The 23637-nt window shown below is 38.5% G+C and overlaps 1 protein-coding gene across 1 annotated transcript; it reads left to right on the top strand.

Annotated features, from left to right (window-relative positions):
- The first annotated feature begins 4201 nt into the window (after positions 1-4201).
- LOC149470832 (retinol dehydrogenase 7-like) lies at positions 4202-22578 on the top strand. The gene is made up of 6 exons (XM_089660397.1): positions 4202-4455; positions 9841-9885; positions 10005-10335; positions 15837-16095; positions 18833-18996; positions 22250-22578. Exons 1-6 carry the CDS (start codon positions 4441-4443, stop codon positions 22498-22500), a joined length of 1065 nt encoding a protein of 354 aa, XP_089516523.1. The 5' UTR covers positions 4202-4440; the 3' UTR covers positions 22501-22578.
- The last annotated feature ends 1059 nt before the right edge of the window (positions 22579-23637 follow it).

Consider the following 23637-nt stretch of genomic DNA (forward strand, 5'->3'; position numbering starts at 1 on the left):
ACTTTAACCCCTTAAACCCAAATCTCATTTAACCCTTAACCTAAATTTAGCCTCGACCCTTAACCCCTTCACTCCTGAGGGTAAAACCAATCTTAATGCCTAAGCACAATTCTGCAACGTTGACATGTGTTAGTAAAACCGTACATATCACCACAACTACTTTGTATATCCAGGTGGATTATACCTTGATTTCTTCAGGACAAATTGGGCTTTCATTTGGTGGTAAATGGTAATGGATATCTTCTGATTTTTTTTATTATCAAAGGAAAACTGGCCCAAAATAGTAAAAAAAATCCTTTTTTTTTTATTTAGCTGTGTATTTCTTCTTACGACCATAACCTACCACCAAAGAACAACCCAAAATAAATTCTCCAGCTCTTGACGATCGCAGCAATACCATATATGTGTATGTTATTTGTTGTTTGTACCCATAGTACAGCCCAGAAACCATAGTGCGCATTTTGTTTTTGTCTTTTTTTTTTGCCTAAAACACACTGACACTGATACCAATTTTTCTTTAAATCCTGACCTTGACCTTTGACCTTGACCCTGACCTAAACACAAACCCTGGCACTGAACTAGATCAAACCTTGATCTCGCTATTTTTCTTTATTTTTTCTTTTCTTTTTTTTAATATTTCTTTATTTATTTATCTTCTTTTTTTTTTTTTTTACAAACTTTTTTTTTCTCTCTCTGCCAGGAGTTCGAGAGATACAATGTATCTCTCTTCTCCATTCATAGAGAGAAAAAAACAAGGGAGCCGGGCTGCACACTGCGGTCTCAGTGCTGGGAGCGTGCCGAGCGGCGCGCTCCCAACACAAAGACAGGTACGCAAATATTTTTCCCGTGGAAAAAAGCCCAGTTCCGTGAGGCCGCATATTTGTGTGACATCGGCGGGAAGGGGTTAATCTCACCCTGTACTTCATTTTCTGCCTTTTTTACCTTTATATTTAACTAGTAATCCTGCCAGTGACATACAGTCCTGGGGTAACAATGTAAACTCAATGTACTGTATCTATGGAGGAGCAGGGTTATAAACCTAGGATGCTCTCCTGATTTGGAGTACAATCATCTTCTCATCTCCATAACACGTGTGGAGGGGGAGGCTACTGGGAAAGCTAACATTTAAATTTCAGTTCAGTGCACAGAAAGTTACAAGAACATTGGATTTCTAGCAGGATCAATAGGTATTTTCTGTACTAGCTGAAAATGTGCTTAGCATGCAACCACCAAGTTTAGGCTCCATTCACACTGTATTCCAAAGGACACTTAGGAGAAAACCAGCAGGAGAAATTTGGTAAAAGTTACATTTTTCCATGCATGTTTGCACGTTCTTATGTGTATATGTGTGTTCTTGTTCATGTGTGCATGTTCATATGTTTGGCATCATTGCATTCTATTGTCCAGAATATGAAATTATTCTGGCCATTAGAATGTATTAATGCGCATTTATGCATGTTTGTAACAAGACGAAAAGCACATAGAAGAGTCACCATCTAAATGTAGATAAATGGATCAATGAAGATAAAATTGAGAAATGCACTCACATTTATTAAGAAGATAAAAGCATAAAACATCCACATGGAAAATTGTAGAGCTTGATAGGGTCACAGCTGGGTTGGTAGAGCTGAGCTTGGAAGCGGCTGTGGACTCCATGCAGGCGGTGCTGTGGAAGCGCTGCTGGTGTCATACAGTCAGACCAGACACAGCCGGAGGGGGCAGCACCCCCTTGGATGGTGCAGCACCCCCCCCCCCCTGGATGGTGCAGACTGCGCCACCAGTAGTAAGCCATAACAGAGATGCAGGAAACATCCAGGGGATGATGTGGAGCCCGTGGGGACGTAGTTACATGTTTTGAGGTAACAAGGCCCTCCCCTTTGTCAAACCATCTAGGATTTTTTTAGCCATATATACCTCCATTGCCCACCCCAGCCTACCTAGCACTCTATAGCAGCTGCTTGTATACACATGTTTGCATGTTTCAGAACACACAAGTGTTTTTTTTTTTGACTCTGTACACTGCTGCTTCTAAACACCTGTAAATATCTATGTGTGCATGGATGTACATAGGCTAACATTAAGGGGTAATAAAACTTATTCCTGCGCCAAAAACTACAAAATCTAAACTGCTGCTGTGCAAATTGTGAAAAAACACAAACAATAAGAAATATAAATAAACAGCGCAAAAATAGATTTCTAAATCCACTCATAAAAATTATTATATAAAGTGCATAAATTAATAGTGAGTATCCTCAATTATATTATTATATAGCACCAAATGTCCATGTGTAATAAAGATCAAAAATTCTAGAAATTCTTCAAATATAAAGAAAAACTTCCACCTTCCACCCGTGCAAAAACCAACATCAAATGCACTCACCAGAACTTGGTGAGTGAGAAGCCTTTAAGGAATTTTAAAGGGATCCTAAACCCTCTTTAGCATCCACTCTATAGAATTCTTCACCATCCGAATAGGCTCCACCGTTCAACCAGGAGAAAGAAATCTCAAATAGTGTAATATTGCCAAATAATAATATTTCAAAGCAGAGATTAAGGCCACTCACATGTCAGCAACTTGTAAAAGGCCCATTTATTGACTATAATAGCCTCCAGATAAAACATGAGCATTTTAACAGCCTCCTTATTCCAGGAATCTTACATCAGCCACAGGATAGAGCAGAGAATCCACACAGACCAACACAGCTCCCAAAGATGGCCGCTGGAACGCACCGCTCAGTGTGCGCTCCACTCACCGGAAGTGACGTCAGACGTACGGGATATGGACCGGAAATGCGTCAACGCGTTTCGCCCCTCCCATCGGGCGTTCTCCACACAGACCAACACAGCTCCCAAGAACGCCCGATGGGAGGGGCGAAACGTATTGACGCATTTCCGGTCCATACCCCGTACGTCTGACGTCACTTCCGGTGAGTGGAGCGCACGCTGAGCGGTGCGTTCCAGCGGCCATCTTTGGGAGCTGTGTTGGTCTGTGTGGATTCTCCGATCTATCCTGTGGCTGATGTGAGATTCCTGGAATAAGGAGGCTGTTAAAACGCTCATGTTTTATCTGGAGGCTATTATATTCAATAAATGTGCCTTTTACAAGTTGCTGACATGTGAGTGGCTTTATTCTCTGCTTTGAAATTTTATTATCATTTAGCAATATTACACTATTTGAGATTTCTTTCTCCTGGTTGAACGGTGGAGCCTATTCGGATGGTGAAGAATTCTATAGAGTGGATGCTAAAGAGGGTTTAGGATCCCTTTAAAATTCCTTAAAGGCTTCTCACTCACCAAGCTCTGGTGAGTGCATTTGATGTTGGTTTTTGCACGGGTGGAAGGTGGAAGTTTTTCTTTATATTTGAAGAATTTCTGGAATTTCTGATCTTTATTACACATGGACGTTTGGTGTTTTATAATAATATAATTGAGGATACTCACTATTAATTTATGCACTTTATATAATAATTTTTATGAGTGGATTTAGAAATCTGTTTTTGCGCTGTTTATTTATATTTCTTAACATTAAGGGGTGTTTAAAGGCAGAGAGAAAAAAACTAAAAGGTCTGGAAAACAGGTGTTTTTGAGCTGCAGTGTATATGAGGCCTAAAGGACTGATAAGTCGCAATATATTACAGTTTTGTTCATTTGTTTAGAAATCCTTAAATGGCAGCTTAGTCCAACTCTTAACCTCAACCTAACCCTCATAATCCCAGTGTCTCTATGTAATACATTCACTCATTATAATACAGGGGCAACATGCAATGTAAGTGTAGGTTTTCTGAAACAAATGTTATTTTTCTTGCAGTACATTACAGTTTATTAAGATGTGTTAGGATGTAAAATATGTTTGATAAAGGGTAATGTTAACAAATAATAAACACCTTCTTAGCATAATGTGGCATAACGATAGATGTTAAAAAGCCAGTAATCCATCAGGATCAGAAAGCACACATTAAATTGTTGAAAGACTATTTTAGACTATAGAAAGGTTTAAGAAAAACTAGGTAGTTGGTTTGGAAAGATGGGACTCTGGACAGTTACTGAAATTAATACCCTGAATAGCATTGCATAACAATATTTATAATTAACCCTCAGCCCCTCCATCGCCGAGGGAGTTGAGATGCCCGTGATTTAGCCTTTACTAATAAGGATTAAGTGGCTACAGTCCAAAAATAATCTGGACAAGGATATATGTCGTACCAAAGCAGACATTGAATTGTCACAACATGCATAGGAATTGCATAAGGCCCAGTGAAAATTGCATTAAAGCCAAGGGAAGAGGGACATTTCCTTTTTATACTTTAGGAGTGATGCCTTGGAAAACAGAACCTACATTTACATCAATGCAGAAGACTTTACCAAAGTCCACAATGAACTGAAAATATATGCTGCTCACCTGTCCTGTTTCTGGTGCTCCAAAATATCCTGAATTTCACAATGTGGCTGTACAAAGTAAGTACATTGTTAAAGCTAAATCATACTTTACTACTTTCTATTGTATAAAATTATCATAGCACATACAAAGTGGTCTGTCTTTTATCGCTTTTTTTTCCATAGACAAATTTGTTCATATCCATAAAATAATTTGCTTTTCATTTTCTTACTATACCTGTTGCTGGTTGGTTCTATATATCTGTTACTTTACCAGTAAAAAATACTATCTAACCTTAATCTTCATTAATGGATGAATCAATTTGCATATTAGGTATTTACAAGAAGTATGAATTGTGATAAATCTGCTATTAGTTGTAATAACAATAAAAATGTACGTGTTACTGTGGTGGAAGCAGTAGTTGTAGCAAAAATAGTATTTTGTAGAGGTTAAAATAGTGACAAATGTGTTAACTATGTGTTAATTGGTAGTATTATTATTAAACACAATTTATATAGTAAGTCAAATTGTAAAATTGTAAATTTTACAGGATTTATATAGTGCCAACAGTTTGTGCAGTGCTTTACAAAATGTAACTAGTCATAACAGTTGTAGCTGAATAAAACCAGCTGTAGTAATTGTACATCTTATAGCAAGAATAACAGTAGTAGTAAAGGAGTAGTAGTTTTTGCTGTATAAGTTGAGAATAGTAGCTAGAGTCGTAGGGGTACTGCTAGAAGTAGTAGTTGTACCAACATTGGTGACAGTAGGTTTGGTTATAGCATTGGTGATTTCAGGAGTAATATGTTGTTTTATCAGTTGTTGTTGCAACAGTTGTAGTAAAAGTAGCAATAATGCTCAAAGTACCAATAATAATTGTAGCAGTGAAAGTAACAGTAGTTGTTGCAGAATTAATAGAAGAGAGTAGGAGTTACTAAGTGATGTAGACTTAGCAACAATATTAGTAGTTTGTTATTCAAAGACTAGAGAATAATTTATTGTAGCTAGTTATTGTTAACTAGCTAATACCAGTTATTAGAGTTGTTGGTTGTTCTTCCAAAGTTATAGCAGTAGCTATTGTAGTAACTGTGGAAGCAGTAGTTTTGATTGCGGTAGTTGCAAACAAAATAGTTATTTAAAAATTTGGTTTGTAGTAGTTGCAAAAGATAATGGTACCAACATTTTTAAGATTGCACACACAATGCTAAATACACACAGTTTATACACAGTGATCCACAGATGGACACATTTCAGTGAAAAGTAAAATAAATGAGAGATTTCCCACATCCATCCAAGTTCAGTTGAAATAAACAAACGTTGTTGTTAGAAAAGAACATAGAGCCCCCTAACAAAAAGGGAGCGCCACTGATAACTACTGCTGTGTTGTCATGTTGCCATAATCTCTACAAAGCACATGGACATTAATTACTGATATCCCAAGGTTAAAAGGTGTTTGTCTGCAGATCTTAGTTGATCTTTAATAGGCCTTCCTATTCACACTACCTACCCATGCAATTGAAAATTATTTGCAGAGGTAAGTCTCATATAGGGACTAGCACCAACTTTCCCATTCAATTTTAGAGCATTTATGTGACCCTCAAGCTTTCTTTTCTGTTGTCCCCCACACAGTACTGGTGATCAGCCCATGTAGATCTTCCATATTCGTCAGATTTGGCTAGCACTGTGAATGCCCCTATTTGTTGTAGATGTGGTAAGCACGTCTATAGCGGTGTGCTGACCAGATGCATTAATGTGCAATTAAAATGCAGGGTACCACAAGGCATCCCACTCAGCTTTGTGTCTTATCATGTGATGTATTATTGCTCAAAAATTGCCCTAGTACATAAGGTGAAGCTGTGCTCACCTTTGAATACCCAATTATATGCAAGGAGAAGTTGAAAAACCAGATTTCTGCTTGACGTGATTGTATGATTTAAGTGAACACAGCTTTGCTTCATTAACTAAGCTCAGTGAACATTTACTTGAAGTGAACAACCTGACTATGTTTTTGAAAACCTAAAACCTTATACACTTATATGGTCAATAGCTCTACTTTTGCTGAAACTTTCAGTCAAGGCTTCTTCTGTCTCGTACATTTTTTTATGGTCATGTTTTTTATTGCGTTACTTGTCAAATGTGTAATGCATGAATAAGATTCAGCAGCCTGTTATTTTTCACCTGCCCAACAGATCTTTAGAATTTATGGCACCGTTCAATGAACAGAGAACAAAGATGAAATCAGTTTTCTGTTAATATTTCATGAGTGATTACTTGGAGGCAATTTGTTCGTTTGTAACATACCATTCCTTCAAATCAAATGGCATCCAGGCCTAGCCAAGATTTATTTTGATAAACTGTAGAAACGTTCTCTTTCATGAACTATATTTGCTTATTTATAGTCACAAAGTCTTTCCTAAGATATGTGACTAGTTTCTGTGGGGTTGATTTACTAAAAGTGGTGCACTCAGAATCTGGTGCAGTTGTGCATGGTAGCCAATCAGCTTCTAACTTCAGCTTGTTCAATGAAGCTTTGGCGATAAAACCTGGAAGCTGATTGGTTTCTTTGCAGATCTGCACCAGATTTTGCACTCTCCAGTTTTAGTAAATAACCCCTTATGTGTTCTCTATTCCTATCTTTTGTGCATCCAAAATACCCTAGATTTGCCCTCCGCTCCTCGCAGGACCTCCTACTCTCTAGCTTCCTGGTCTCCTCCTCCCACGCCCGATTGCAGGACTTCTCTAGAGCTTCCCCCATCCTCTGGAACTCCCTCCCCCAATCCATCAGACTGTCACCTACCCTCCTCACCTTCAGGCGCACCCTGAAAACCCTCCTCTTCAGAGAAGCCTACCCCAACCTCACCTAACACATGACCTCACCTTACAACTAACCTCCTCCCCTCCTCCCACCACTCCATCCCCCACAGCCATCCCCTCCTGTACCACCTTCCCCTCCCTCCTAGATTGTAAGCTTGAAAGAGCAGGGCCCTCGAACCCCTTGTGTATTGTATTGTTACTGTCTTGTCTCATGTTCTGTCCCCCCTGCTACTGTACAGTGCTGAGCATACCCTTTGGCGCTATATAAATACTGTATAATAATAATAATAATTTGAGGTGGCCTAGAGTACAGCTTCTGGTAGCCTATGCAGTCTGGATTCTGATTCCCATGCTGTTACTCAACCTGATTGACTCCTCCTCTTTAATGTTTCTATCTAGTGCATTGTGACGGTTGATCCTGACATCAGGTGACTATTCAGAATCCTAACGGCTCCTACTTTGAGAGCTTAGAGGGTTGCTAACTAGTGTAATTGTTAAAGTGTGATTTCTGCAAGGCAAAGAAACAGGAATGTTTTATAGCCCTTCCCCCAGCAATACATATTTACCTTTTCTTATCCCACAACCACTGCTACGTACAGCCATCAGGAGCAAAGAGAATACTCAGTAGTAGTCAGAACTTAGGGTGTGAAGGAGCATGTGACTTATTCCATCTGATAAAACAGGTGCTTGATTATTGGCCCAGCACTGTTACATGGAGGCAGGTAGCTCCACACCAAAATGTTGAATGTCAAATAATTTTATTACAATAAGGGTTCATGCACACTGGGCTTAATAAAACTCCAGCTCTTTTGGCAGGAAAAAAAAAGCGCTCATATACAGCCATTCAGGAGTGTTTAGTGTTTTCTATTTTCTTTCTTGAAATGGAGATCAAAGCTGAGCTGCAGATTGTCTCTGGCAGTTCACTTACACACACATTTTGAGGCCAAAAGTATGCAGTTATTTTTTGTTCCAAAAACTGTGAACAAAACTGACGCCATTAAAGCAAGGTTTGACAAGTTTGGTGTGGAGCAGCTCAAGTAGTGGCATGCACAGATCCCTGACCTTGATTGGGAGTCATGTCTTCTCATCCAACATCAGTACCTGACCTCACAAATGTTCTTGAATAAATATTCATTGGGTACTGATTCCCACAGAAATGCTCCAAAATCTTGGGAAAAGTCTACCCAGAAGAGTGAAGGTTTTAGGGGAAAGGTAACTCCATATTAAAACTTAAATGCTAATGGGTAGTTCCGTATGTCAGAAGCAGCTCTGTAAATGCTTCTTCCCTACTTTCTAGCATTTTGTATAATATTTCACTAAGCCACATGTGTGCAGCTCAATGTAGTCTTGACATGCCATGAGGGCTGCATCAAAGTAACTTCTGAATGATTGTTTGAAAGTTACATCAACCTTGGCTGGCCAATCAAGAAGGCCAAGGACTCCAAGGACGTGAAAATAAAACTGGGGGAAAATGAAAGTGGAGACGTTTAGAATTGTGCACGATGGAAACATTTGTTTTATTTTGTTTTAGATTAGTTCATTAAGTTAATATTTTTTTCCATCATATTCATTATGTTAGAATTGTTCCTTTTTGGAATGTTTTGTATATTTGGTTTCAGTTTGTATAGTTGTTATTTTCAAATGGATTCAAAATTTGAAATACGAAATTTGATTTTTGGAAGACGGCTACATTTGTCCAATTTTATTCTAACCCATTCTATTTTGTACTGTTCTATTCTATTTTTTTTCCATTCTATTCTTTTCCATTCTATTTTATCCTTTTATTTTCTATTGTATTCTTTTCTATAAAGCAGCCTAAATTGGAATCATCATCTCATTTCACTTTTATGCCTTACTGTATTTATAGCAATATGTTTCAATTTCGAATTCAAATACATTTTTGGATTTCAAATTCAGTTTTGAATTTGAATTCATTTTCAAATTCGATTTCAGATCATTTGTTTCATTATCATTTATTTCAGATTCATTGAAATTTGTTACTATTGTGATTCAGAAATTTGGTTGCATCTGAATCTCCGAATAACTAAAATTTGATCTGAATTTTGATTGATAATGAAACGAATTGCACAGGTCCAGGGGCGGACTGACAACTCATGGGGCCCCTGGGCAATAGGGGATCATGGGGCCCCTGTGTCCTTGCCCAAACTCAAAAAAGCCTATGAAAAAGGTACCAGGGGCATCTCATGGGGCCCCCTACTGACCCCGGGCCCTCGGGCAGTACCCGAGTTTCCAAATGATCAGTCCACCCCTGCACATGTCTAGTGATGGTGAAATTACAAGGGGGAATTCAAACATCACACCACTGAAGCAGGGCACTATATGAGGTTAGTCTGCCCTAAAGTGAAAAGGTGGTACTTGCACATAATGACAAAAAACTTTGGAGAATCCTTTCTGATTTAGCTTCGCTTTATTGTTGTGTATTGTTTTTGAATGGGATGTCTCACAAGCTCATATGGGTGTGACAGTCAGGGATTCACAAACATTTGACCATATAGTGTAAAAAAAAGAATCACCCACCTGACCCTGAAGGCTTGTGACATCAAATAAAGCAAGTCTAATACCCCCAATTTGTATAAAAAGGAACTTTTATATGACTAGCCAAGTAATTATCTTTTTTTCTGTCATTTCAGCAGGGAGAAGAAGAACAAGAAGATTTGCTTGAAAGATTTAAAGAGGTAACTATAACAAATACAGCCTATTCAACAAAACAGCTAGCAGCTTTAATGCCACAAATTAGCTATTAGAATTTGTCTTGATGGATAAAGTAGCTGATGCGCACATTATTCTCTTGTAGCTATGGATTGTTCATCCAGCATTGATGGGCACTGTGACCTCCATCGTAGTGTTATTTGTTTGCTGGACCATTAGAGACAGTGTGAAAATGAAAGATATTCCTGAAAAACACGTCTTCATCACCGGCTGTGACTCTGGCTTTGGAAATTTACTGGCGCAGAGACTTCATAGAAAAGGATTTATCGTCATCGCTGCCTGTCTGACAGAAAAAGGATGTCAGGACTTAAAAGCGTGCACATCTCCGACACTGAAAACAGTTTTATTGAATGTAACCAATCCGAAAAGCATCGACAGTGCCGTGGAATATGTCACTGCGGAGACAGGCAATAAAGGTACTATATATTTCCTAAGTGCCAAAATGAAACTTCACCCAAAATACATTTTTCTATGGTGTCTGGGCATAGCATTGTTAATAGACAGCTGTTGTAATATCGCAACTCTTCTTCTGCCACTGTGGAAGACCGACTTCATATTTTCAGCCAAGCTAGTTGTTTTTTCTCTATAATTCTTTTTGGAAATTTCACTAGAGATAATGGGACACGTGAATGCTCTACTACCTATTATGTCCTATTATGGATCCCTCTAAAGCTAAACTCCAGGCTTAAGATGGTTGTAAAGGCTGAAGGTTTTTTACCTTCATGCATTCTATGCATGAAGGTAAAAAAACCTTCTGTGTGCTGTTCCCCCTACAACCCCCTCCATCCCAATACTCACCTGAGCCCCCTCTCAATCCAGCGATGTGCATGAGAGCCTTGGCTGTCCCAGGTCTCTCTTTCCTCATTGGCTGAGGCAGCAGTGGTAGCCATTGGCTTCCACTGCTGTCAATCACAGCCAGTGAACCTTTGTGGAGAGAGAGGGGGGGGGCAAGCCACTGTTCTATATGTCCTATGGACGTATACAGCGGGACTCAGGAGTGAGCATACACCAGTTCCCCCATAATAGGCAGCTTGCTATTGGGGGCACTGGTCAAGGGGGAGGAGCCAGGAGCACCAGCAGGGGACCCAAGAAGAAGAGGATCTGGGCTGCTCTGTGCAAAACCATTGCACAGAACAGGTAAGTATAACATGTTTGTTATTTTTTAAAGAAAAAAACGAAAGCTTTAAAATCACTTTAAGTTGGTAATAAAAAAAGAACAAATTTATTATATTGCATCTTATCAATTCTTAGAGGTAATGGCTGTATTAGTTTTCATTTTTAGGCTTCCTTTCCCTTATTTTCACCTTGTGATCCTACCAGTAAGTCTGTTGTTTTTCAAAAGAACATGCTTTTTTGCAGATGTAGCAGTTACAGGGATGAGACAAACCATTTACTACTGACGGGTGCTTACAGTGATCAGCTTTTATTTATCTATGTAAAATCTTTTTCGCAAAAGTAAAGAAAAAACATTTGCTGTAACTGCTTGAAGAGAATGAACTGGAGTTCAGCTTAAATTTATTAGTGTATCTAAATCTGTTAGTCCATATAACACTCCCCGCCCCCCAGATTAACAATGCTACTGTCCAAAGGTGCCCCTCTGCTTCTTCATCCAGAGTGAGGGCACTCTAATACAGGAGGTGTGTTACTGGCCAAATCACCAGGTGAAAACAGAGGGGAAAAGGCCTAAAAAAGAAAACTAATGCAACCATCACATCTAATTATTGGTAAGTTGCAATATATTATTGGGTTTAATACCGCTTTACATTTTTTGTCTAAATACAAAAATGTGTATTCTTACTTGTATCCCTGTATCCTTTGTGAATTTCTCCCAGATCTGTACAGTAGCTCACCATGAGACAACTCCTGCACTCTGTCTCTGTACAGGAGTTTCCTGTGCTACAGACCAGTTACTGCTGCTCTCTCTCCTTGTGCAAGGTGAGTGGTCTTGTATCTGCCCCTGTAGTTTTCTGCAGGCAGTCTGCAGTGGGTGAACCTTCTGGGCCTCCTCCCTACCTCTGATTTCTGAGTACAGTAATGCTGTCACTGCTATATTTACATGGTAATATTTAGGTTTTCAAAGTTATGCAATGCACACAAATTAGATTTATACCTAATAAGGAATACACTTTATGAACATTTTTTGTTCCCAGAAATAAGCTTTAAGAATGAAGAAGGCTTGTGACAATGAAGCTAGGCCGAAAAGGCATGGCTGAACAAGTTGTACTGAGAGTGGAGGATGCAGTAAAATGAGATGTAAAGAAACACTAAGGCTGGCCATACACCTCTAGAATTGCATTTGAAAATTCATGGAAATTCAGAAAAAAATGTATTTGATAGTACCATTATGGACTCCACAAATTTCATATGGAAACAATAAAAAAAACCATGCCAATGTTTTAAATTCTATGTTCAATTTGAGGATGCACAAAAGAATTACAATAATTACAATAATAATCCTAGATTGTAAACACGAAAGAGCAGGGCCCTTGACCCCCTCGTGTATTGTTTTGCTACTGTATTGTCTCATGTTCTGTCCCCCACTATAATGTACAGCGCTGAGCAAACCTTTTAGCGATATATAAATACTGTATAATAATATAATAATATTTAGATTTTTTTTCCTGAGCAAAAACCACATTCACAGTTAGAATTTTGTTTGTTCGAAAAAAAATCTTTCTGCTTAGGGTTTTCTCTTCAGGCAAAAACAATGGTTGATACAACCCCATTAACTATTAGAAAATCAAACAAATGTTCTGAAAATTATTTTTTTCAAAAGAAACTTTACTGGTGTATGAGCAGCTTAAATCCCGCTGACTTTTTTTAGATGGAGTTGTTCTTTACATTACAATGAAGTCCTCATTAAAAGAGAAGTGCAGGAAATTAAGAAAAAAAACAAAAATTTATACTCACCTAGTTGGCTGCAGCATAGATTTGATGCTGCAGTTGCCCCCGGCTACCTCTACACCAAGAAGCAAACAATCAAAGACCGCTGATCACTCAGTTCTTGGATCAACTCTAATCACTGTCAGTCATCTCTCTGTGTTCTGCCCCTCCAGCGCTCACTGTGGCTGTGGAGGAGGTGGGAGCCGCTCTCAGCAGCTTGCTGAAATTCTGATCCAGCTGCCGATCAGGCATCTCGGCAATTCCCGACATTATTGTCGGGATCCCTGCAAAGCCTGGACCAGCTCTGTGATGTCAATTGACAGACTTTAGCTTTCTGTCCGCTGAATCTGGGTCACAGGTGTGCAGAACGAAGTGCACTATTTTGACCCACAGGAGAAGTATCTACAAAAGAGCTTTGGCCATACTTCTCCTTTAAGTAGTTAAAGAAAAGTTGTATGGATAGTTAGGAAAGTGTGGGGCTTTCTCAACCAAATAAGATTCCATCACTCTGTGCATTTGTCTAAAACCATCATCAGCATGCATCTATTCAACAAACTATCTGCCTGTACATACGTAATGTCTGCTTTATTTACCTATTCCTGATATCCAGTTACAAGTTCGTCTCTGCCTAATTGTACTCACTGTACCATCCTGGTATTGATCCATGGGAGGTATATGATTGACTTCTCCCAGCTGCTGAATTCTAGGTGCCCTTGAAATTGACCAGTGCAGGGTATCTTGTTTATATCTTCTGAATTGTACACTTTGTCTACTGCCTTGTTATTGATTCATATCTAGAATTTGTTTTACATCTCAAGTCTCCAGAACTGTGCACTTTTTATGCCTGCCATTGACTGACATGCAGTCAATCTACTGCATGCTGCATTGAATGCACTGCCTACTTTCAAGTCATTCTTTTTGCATCTGGTTTACATGTCTTGCCTGCTTTATGATATTTTTATGTACAAGGGGATGGGCATATTTTAGCACTTTATATCTGCATGTTCTGTTTCCTGCTTTGCAGCATTGCGCAATGGTTTTGCAATCAAAGTCTATGTTCAGACAAGTCACTGAAAACAATGCATTCCCTAAGTGGCTGATATCTTATATCAACAGAAAGAATAATTGCCACTGAGAGTTCTCTTTAGTAGCTTAAGCACACGTACGTACGATGAGAATATCAGACGAATTATCATCAATTTTTTATTTTTTTTTTGCATGCTAGGCTCATATCGAAAATGAAGAGGTTACAAAAGTTACGAAAATGTTTGTACCACAGAATAAATATTCCAAAGTGTATTGTATTGTATTGATGTTGTATATTTGGACAAAAACTGTACTGATTGAATGAAAATTGTACGATCTGGTATTGTAAGAGAAAAATGTTGGTGATTGTCCCTTCTAATAATTTTGGACGAAAGCTGTGTACTAACCATCAGATTATCATACAATTGCTTTGAAATCAAAACATTTTTCATACAATTTTCTGATCATGTGTACTAGGCTTTACCTAACATTTCTTGATTTGATCAAATAACAAAATTATGGAAGAGCAAAACCTGTTAGAAATATGGAAGGTATGTCAACAGTTTATGTAATACAACCACTAGAGTAATGACTCAAAATATGCCCTTAATAAAAACACACTATACTTTCCTCTTTCCCCACTGGGTCATACCACTGCCCACCTCTCTTTCAGTTCTGCTACCCAGGGAATGCATGAAGCAAAGATACAGAAAAAATGAAGTACTGATATCAATGGTATTTAAAAACTGTTTCCAAGTTCAGAAGTTGAATGTTGTCACCTGGGACAGGAAATGAGATATAGACATCAATTTAAAAATGCTTAACACAAAGACAAAATGAAACACCACTATTTTTTTTTTTTTAATGGGCCCCAATGAGGTTTATGCCATAATGTACTAGTATGTATCGCAAATTAGCACATTTTGGCAGACTTGCCTATCAAACGAAGCCCTCCACCCTTAAACATATGCCTGGGAACTGGTTATTACAACATTATTTTACTCCATATGTTAAGACATTAATTGACATTGCTCCATGATTTTATTTCATTTATTTTATGAATTTATGAAGTTCAATTTTTATACATTTATTACATTTAGTCAATTCTGAAAGGTACACGTTTACCTCTTACTATGCACTTTCAAATAAATCTACTATTTTATAGTTTAATCATGTTAAACATTCTTATCACTCCTGATTTGAGATTATTACGTGGAACTCATTTTTGGTGTTTTACTATTACAATATTATCTTGGACTTCAATCTGTGTTACTTAATTTTACATTTCAGATTCATATACCAAATTTAATTATGAGTTATATTTATGGATATATTTTGTGTTACTTTCCCATCTCTGAAAAAGGGGGGCAAGGATTAGTCCCTGAAATGTGTTGGCTTTTTGTACAGATTTTATCTCATTTACTTTGGGATAGACTTGTATCTGGACTAAAATATCATGGTAAAACCTTTTCTACTTTATTCAAAACTACAAACGGAAAAAAAAAGTTGAGGCCTGATATAAAAAAGAACACTTTTTTTATGTTTTGGATAAAGTGGGGAATAGTTAGATATTGGGCTTTACTGGTATCCAACTTTTTCCCTCACTGTTGTACTGACAACAGTTTCCCCAGAAAGGAAGTAAGGGAAAATCTGCAAAAAGGACACAGACAGCAATAAATAGCTGACATGTATTCTAACCTTCCCCTACTCTACTGAAAAAAATCATTTTTTTTTCCTATCTATGTTGTCATTGGAGACTTACACTCACTTCCTGTCTGGTAAAACCTTGTCAACAGAGCAGGAAGTGAGGTGAAATCTCTAAAACAAAGCCTCAGATAGCAGTAAAATATTCTAGGAGTTCCAAACCTTTCCCACCCCATTAAAAACAAGAAAAAAAAAAGTTTTGGCTGGACAAATACTTTAATGGTTTATAATGGATAACAAAATTACACTAAACGGCACGGTAATAACATGCTTAGTATAATTGTGTAATTATTTTCTCATGTAGGTTTGTACGGTTTGGTTAATAATGCTGGTAGAGCCACTCCAATTGGACCCACAGACTGGCTAGATATGGAAGACTTTCATCGAGTTCTCGATGTAAACCTCATTGGACTCATTGAAGTCACTTTGAAGTTTTTACCTCTTTTAAAAAAGGCCAGAGGAAGAATTGTCAATGTAGCCAGTGTCATGGGAAGATTGGCCTTTGGAGGAGGTGGCTACAGCCTGTCAAAGTGCGGTGTTGAGTCATTCTCAGACAGTTTGAGGTAAGTCATGGCATGATCCCATATGCTCCTCTAATCTTTTGATCATATTATTATTACTGTACAACACTATTAGAAGGAGTCAGCTATTGATATCCAACCAATGCCTAGCAAAACTAAGGTTGGATATAGGTTAAGAAAACCAAAGGAACTGTTCTCAGCTAATTTGGCCAGGTAAACTAAAAGTGAGAATAACTACATGTTGATAGTAATGCCAGATCTCTGCAGACATCCTCTTTCTGTTTGATAGATTTGGTTGGATTTTCCCAGCTGATTGCTATGGTTCTCATAAAATACGACCTGGGGAGTCTGCTCAGCCTATACCAGTGCCTTGATTCTTACAATTGTGAAGCCAGCTATTACAAACTCAGATGTCTATGGGCACCATTATTATGTAGGGTTAGACTGACTCAGCACCAAACTGAAAGATACTCAACTATTTGTTGTGTCTCCAACGTAACATTGATAATGAAATTGCCAACTTGGTCTGGTGACGTGCTCTAGTTATGGCTCTATCTTTGTTGAGGTGGCATGGCAGTAGTATGGATAGGGACTATTTTAATAACATGCCTGATTAAAAATTCCGTGAGCTTTTGTTTATGAATCATGAAAAATTACTGTACATAAGTTTAATTTTAAACATTTTTCAGTGTTGCATAGATTAACATTTTTGCATACATTGAAGATTTTTAAATTGGGTGATGCAATTTTGGGATAATATTTAGTAAAGCCCAGCACACACATACTGAAAGTTGGCCAATTCAACAGAAACCATCCGACTTTCTGCACATGTATACCACTGTCTGTTCAACAGAAGAGAGTTTATCTGCTTCTGTCAAATGGTCTTGTTGGAAAACCAGCATTTGATCAGTGCTTGCAGTGAATGGGGGGAGTCCACAGGGTCAGAGTACAATAGCTCAGCAGGAATGATTTATGCTTCAAATGTCATTTGTGTTGATGTGATGCTCTGTCAGGTCAGGAAAAAAACTACCTCACACTTATTTTCTCTAATGGAATAGATTATGGTGTAACTTAGACTTCTGATCCCTGAAAAAGTATCAGGAATGCAAGGGGTGTTTACACAATTTTGGCCCCAAGCCTACCACCATAGCTTATCAGCAGAGGCTCTTTTCTTTGGAGGAAGTCTTCCTCCAGTTAGGGAGGAAGACTTCCCTTTGATGAGCAAGATTCCAATATACAGACTATGGACACTGGATTTTCCATGAAGAAAAATTATACTCTGTAATGGAGAACCGACTATTTAATCTTTCAGTTTGAGTGGCCTTTTACGGGAAGGGTTTCCCCTTAGGAGAGTAAAGTAAAAAGAGAGTTAAGTGCTGGAATTAGAGGTAGTTGATCTGCTACTATATGTCCTACAATTGTGGAGTGTGTGTGTTTTCCTGTCTCTTTTCTGCTAATGGGTGGCCTAGGCCTCATGGTGCAACTCCAAAGCAGTGGCCTGGACACTACCTACGAGTATGAGAGGCTTGTCCTGGGATGGGGCTTCCCTTAGAACAGTGCCTTAAATTAGAGAAAGTGAACCCTAAAATATAATTGAATTATGAGTGCCCGGTAGTAGTAACAGATAAACCTGTTGTCAGACGTAATGTTGGTTCCATGTGGAAACAAACATAAACCTCCAGTAAGTGCCAGTTCTTTGAAGAAAATTCTTTGTTGATGATATAGTTCAGAGGAAAATGGCCAGACTGGTTTGGAATAAACAAAGGAGATAATGACGTTACAACTGTTGTGAGCAAAAAAAAACTTCTCAGAATACACCACACATCCAGCTTTGAGACATATGGGCTGCAACAGCAGAAGACTATGTTGGGTTGCACTGCTGACAGCTGAGAACAGAAAGCTAAGGCTGGAGTGGGCACAGGCTCACCAAAATTGTATCTTGCTCTGCAGAATCTTGATTTCTGCCAAGTCACACAGCCATCTGAATCAAACTAAATATTTGGGATGTGGCAATAATAAAAGGAAAAAAAATATTTCTATAGCTATTTTCTTTAGTGGGTGAGTCAAGGCCAAGACAAGGAATGGGCAGGAGGAGCAGCCGCCCTGGGCGCAATGGCTTATTGTAGCGATGGGGCACCTTGTGCTGAGTTCCTTCTATTACAAGGCTGACAGGAGTAGTGATAGTGGCATCACTACTTCTGTTGGCCTAACACTGGGAACAGCAAGGACAGAGCCAGGAGGAGGTGTGCGTTGCACACCACCTAAGCAGATCCTCTGAGCTCACACATCATGACCCGGGGGGCATCTTTTCCCTGGGCACTGGAAAACCTTGTCATGGCATTGGGGTGAATAGCCAGGCTGCTGCATTATATAACAGCAGCAAATGATGTTCCTTCACAGAGATTCCATAGTAAAGGTGGTTCCAGTAATCCAATCTAGATGATACAATATCATTGAATAATTCTGGTAGAAGCTGTCAAATCCGCAGGAACTTTTTTTAAATGAATGCCATGAAGAATTGGGGCTGTGCTTAAGGTAAATGGATGCCATACTGTACTATACAGAGTTTCTAATACATTTCTTGGTATATATATGTTAACCTGTCAGTTGAAGTCTAAGATTTACAAACAATATGGCCACAAACAATATGGCCAATTAATCCTTTTTACCTTCAATAGACACACATGCCTATTTACATATAGATACATGGAGCACAACCATGTGCCTGGAACATACATAATACTCAGCTGTCAACTCTTTCCTTTTCTCCTTATTTTAGGAGGGACATGCAGCACTTTGGGGTGAAAGTCAGTATTATTGAACCTGGCTTCTTTAAGACTGGAGTAACCAGCCTTGAAATAATAGAAAAGGATCTGCACAGATTATGGGATAGGCTGACTCCAGATATCAGATGTTCATATGGAGATAAGTACTTTCAGAATTGTAAGTAATTATTTTGTACTGGATAACAAAATGAAGTTTGCCATGTTCATGTTTAAATTAATTGGATCACCAGTAGAAAATATCAGCTTTTGTAATAAACTTTTACTGAAAGGAAAACTCTGAGCTAAATGGAGATTTAAATTATAAACTGTCATTCTTGACAAGAGATTTGTCATTTTGGACAGGAAACCACAAATCTAAAATAAGAAATATTCAGGTGACTTGCCTAACTTCAAAGTCCTCCATGTGTATATATATACTGCTCAAAAAAATTAAAGGAACCCTTTTCATATATATATATATATATATATATATATATATATATATATATATATATATATATATAAAAAGGGTTCCTTTAATTTTAGTATAAGAGTTGTCACTTTTGTATTTGAAATTTTTAATAAATATAGTTATAAAAGTGTAGAAACTTTTTGAAGACTCCATATACAGTTGCAAGAAAAAGTATGTGAACCCCTTGGGATTACGTGGAGTTTTGCATGAATTGGGCATAAAATGTGCTCTGAACGTCATCTAAGTCACAACAATAGAAGAACACAGTCTGCTGAACATAATACTACACAAACATTAGATGTTGCCATGGTTTAATTGCACATAACATGTAAACATTCACAGTGCAGGGAGGAAAAAGTATGTAAACCCCTAGCTTAATGACTTCTCCCAGAGCTAATTGGAGCCAGGAGTGAGCCAACCTTGACTCCAATCAGTGTGATGATATTGGATGTGTTGCTGACAGCTGTCCTGCCCTTAAAAAACACACACCTGCTTTGGGTTTACTGGTTTCAAGAAGTACTGTCTGATGTGAGCCATGCCTCGCAGAAAAGAGCTCTCAGAAGACCTACGATCAATAATTGTTGACTTGCATGAAGCTGGAAAGGGTTACAAAAGTATCTCCAAAAGCCTTGATGTTCATGTGTCCACAGTAAGACAGACTGTCTACAAATGGAGAAAGTTTAGCACTGTTGCTACTCTCCCTAGGTGTGGTTGTCCTGTAAAAATGACTGCAAGAGCACAGTGCAGAATGCTGCATGAGGTAAAGAAGAATCCCAGAGTGTCAGCTAAAGACCTACAGAAATCTCTGGCACATGCTAACATTTTTGTTGACACATCTACAATAAGGAAAACATTAAACAAGAATGGAGTACATGGGAGGACACCACGGAGGAAGCCATTGCTGTCCAAAAGGAATATTATAGCACGTTTGAAGTTTGCAAAAGAGCACCTGGATGTTCCACAGCACTACTGGCAAAATACACTGTGGACAGATGAAACCAAGATTGAGTTGTTTGGGAAGAACACACAACACTATGTGTGGAGAAAAAAAGGCACAGCACACCAACATCAAAACCTCATCCCCACTGTGAAACATGGCGGAGGGAGCATCGTGGTTTGGGGCTGCTTTGCTGCCTCAGGGCCTGGACGGATTGTTGTCATTAATGGGAAAATGAATTCCAGAGTTTATCAAGACATTTTGCAGGAAAACGTACGACCATCTGTCTGCCAACTGAAGCTCCGTAGAGGATGGGTGATGCAACAGGACAATGACCCAAAGCATACAAGTAATTCAACAAAACAGTGGCTGCAACAGCACAGAATACGCCTTCTGGAGTGGCCCAGTCAGAGTCCTGACCTCAACCCGATTGAAATGCTGTGGCATGACCTTAAGAGAGCGATTCACACCAGACATCCCAAGAATATTGCTACACTGAAACAGTTTTGTGAAGAGGAGTGGTCCAAAATGACTCCAGATCGTTGTGCAGGTCTGATCTGCAACTACAGGAAACGTTTGGTTGAGGTTATTGCTGCCAAAGGAGGGTCAAACTGTTATTAAGTCCAAAGGTTCACATACTTTTTCCTCCCTGCACTGTGAATGTTTACATATTATGTGCAATTAAACCATGGCAACATCTAATGTTTGTGTAGTATTATGTTCAGCAGACTGTGTTCTTCTATTGTTGTGGCTTAGATGATGTTCAGAGCACATTTTATGCCCAATTCATGCAAAACTCCACGTAATCCCAAGGGGTTCACATACTTTTTCTTGCAACTGTATATATATATATATATATATATATTGCTCAAAAAAAATAAAGGAACACTTTGAAAATACATCAGATTTCAATGGGGAAAAATATCATGCTGGATATATATACAGATATTGACTGGGTAATGTGTTAGGAACATAAGGATGCCCCATTGTTTGATGGGAATGAAAATTATCAACCTGCAGAGGACTGAATTCAAAGGCCCCCCCGAAAATCAAAGTGAAAAATTGATGCAGCAGGCTAGTCCATTTTGCTGAAATGTCACTGTAGCAACTCAAAATGGTACTCAGTAATTTGTATGGCTCCCACATGCTTGTATGCATGCCTCACAAGGTTGGGGCATGCGCCTAATGAGACGACGGATGGTGCCCTGGGGTATTTCCTCCCAGATCTGGACCAGGACATCACTGAGCTCCTGGACAGTCTGAGGTGCAACCTGGTGGCGTCAGATGGACCGAAACATGATATCCCAGAGGTGTTCAATTGGATTTAGGTCAGGTGAGCGTGGGAGCCATTCAGTGGTATCAATTCCTTCATCCTCCAGTAACTGCCAGCATATACGGTGTGTATATATATATATATATATATATATATATATATATATATATGTTAGCATAATTTCTGGAGGGCAGTTGTAATGAAATTACACACATATTCCGTGAGTAAAGATGCTCATTTTTGACAGGGAGTGCTAGTTCTGTTTAACTTTTTTTATCCAAATAACGACCCTTTTATATTAAGTGGGTTGAATAAGCCAGAAATCTCCTCCAAGTTCACCTCTGCTGCCGTTTTCCCCTATAGGTGTTCTGTAAAAAAGAAAGTCAAATCTTTACCACATAATCCATGTATTGAAAAAATATAAATAAAAACAATTAGTGACACTCACAATATGTATGCTACATCGGTATACAGCCAGATTCCTTGGTGGATGCACTTCTGAGCAACAGAATGCACAGGGAGGAGGAGAAAGCGACAAAGTTAAATTCATGAGCTGTAACCCAGAGGTGCAGTTGCTGAGGAGTCTGAGAACTGTATATTGGTGTAGTGTGCCAAAGAGAGCTGCTGAGCAAAATAAATGTCAACAAGGCTCTTTATACAAGAATTCCATCTACATCCATCTCTCAGCAGGATAACTAACAGAATTCAATCTATTTCAACACTCAAATTTTCTTTTTTTTTTGTCTTAGATTTGAAAGTACAGAGATTATCTATGAAGACGCTCTGCAGTACTGATATCTCCAAAGTCACAAACTGCATGGAACATGCTCTGATAGCCAGGTACCCACGGACGCGGTATGGCGCCGGGTGGGATGCCAAATTATTCTGGCTTCCTTTGTCTTATGCTCCTGCCTTCATTGCTGATATCATGTTACAGCTCTTATTACCTCGACCAATTTGCAGCAAAAGATCACTAGCTAAAAATCAAGTTGATGTATAAATGATTTGAGTGTCTCTTCAGGATTTACATATCAATTTTTTCTTTTGGAAATAAATGTCATATATTTGTGATGTTTTACTGCTTTGTGGAGTCTTCTTTTTTCATGGGATGAATAGCTGAACTATGGAAATAACTAAAATGTAGGAAGGATGTAAGATTTTGGGCACATTTGTGAGTTGTTTCAGTCATTTGTAAGTCTGCCTGTACCAGTCATTGTTATTTTATAATTCATTTATTATAATGATAAAAGAAAATGTTATCAAACATTTTAAAAATGATCTGTTACTATAATAATGGGTATTTAGAAACTCTCTGACAGTAAAGTAGGAATGCCACCTTAAAGCTGAATTACAAGTTAAACAAATGTTGCCTAAATACTGGAGGCATGTGTATTCTTACTTAAAGATGAATTGCAGGTATGGATAATTTTACAGTTACATTAGTTCAACTCAGACCAATATAAGTATGCATGTACCATACCCGTGAGTTCTCGTGGTAGCTAGAAATCACTGTATTAGGCTCCACAACTACAGTGAACTCCACTTGCTTATAGGTTCTCTGCTGAGCGAATGCCTTGCTTCATTGTGAACACAGGAGATCACCTGGTCAGCATGGGCACCAATAACTTAAAAAAATAAAGACACTGATGTACACAAGTGTCACTTCTACTGTCTCTCCTTGTGCAGGGTGACTGGACTTGTATCATCTATCTTGAAGTTTCTGCAGGCCATAGTAGGTAGACCTGCTGGGTTCCATCCAGAGCTTTCCATTCTACACAGTATCAGTGTAATATACACTAGTGTTCATAAGTTTCAAAACACTAAGAAGACTTTTCATCAATGTGTCCACCCAAGAGTTACACAACTTTGACCTAAGATTCACCCATTTTTTTTAATTAAAAATTATATGAAAATGGGTAAATTGTGAGTGAAAGTATGTGAATGTTGGATGAACCCGCTGTGCAATTATATTCTGTCAAAATACATTGATCAGCAAAGCAGCTATTGGCTGCAAACCGCTGACTGGAGGACCATTTCCAACAGGACAGTTAGACAGAACCCAATCTAGTGATCAGTTTCTATTAAACTGGAAGGGCTACACACAGCAAGTCCCCACTAAACTGGACAATTTTGACTC

Source organism: Staurois parvus, unplaced genomic scaffold, assembly GCF_062004578.1.
Source record: "Staurois parvus isolate SC_StPar_1 unplaced genomic scaffold, SC_StPar_1.0 ptg000031l, whole genome shotgun sequence".
NCBI lineage: Eukaryota > Metazoa > Chordata > Amphibia > Anura > Ranidae > Staurois > Staurois parvus.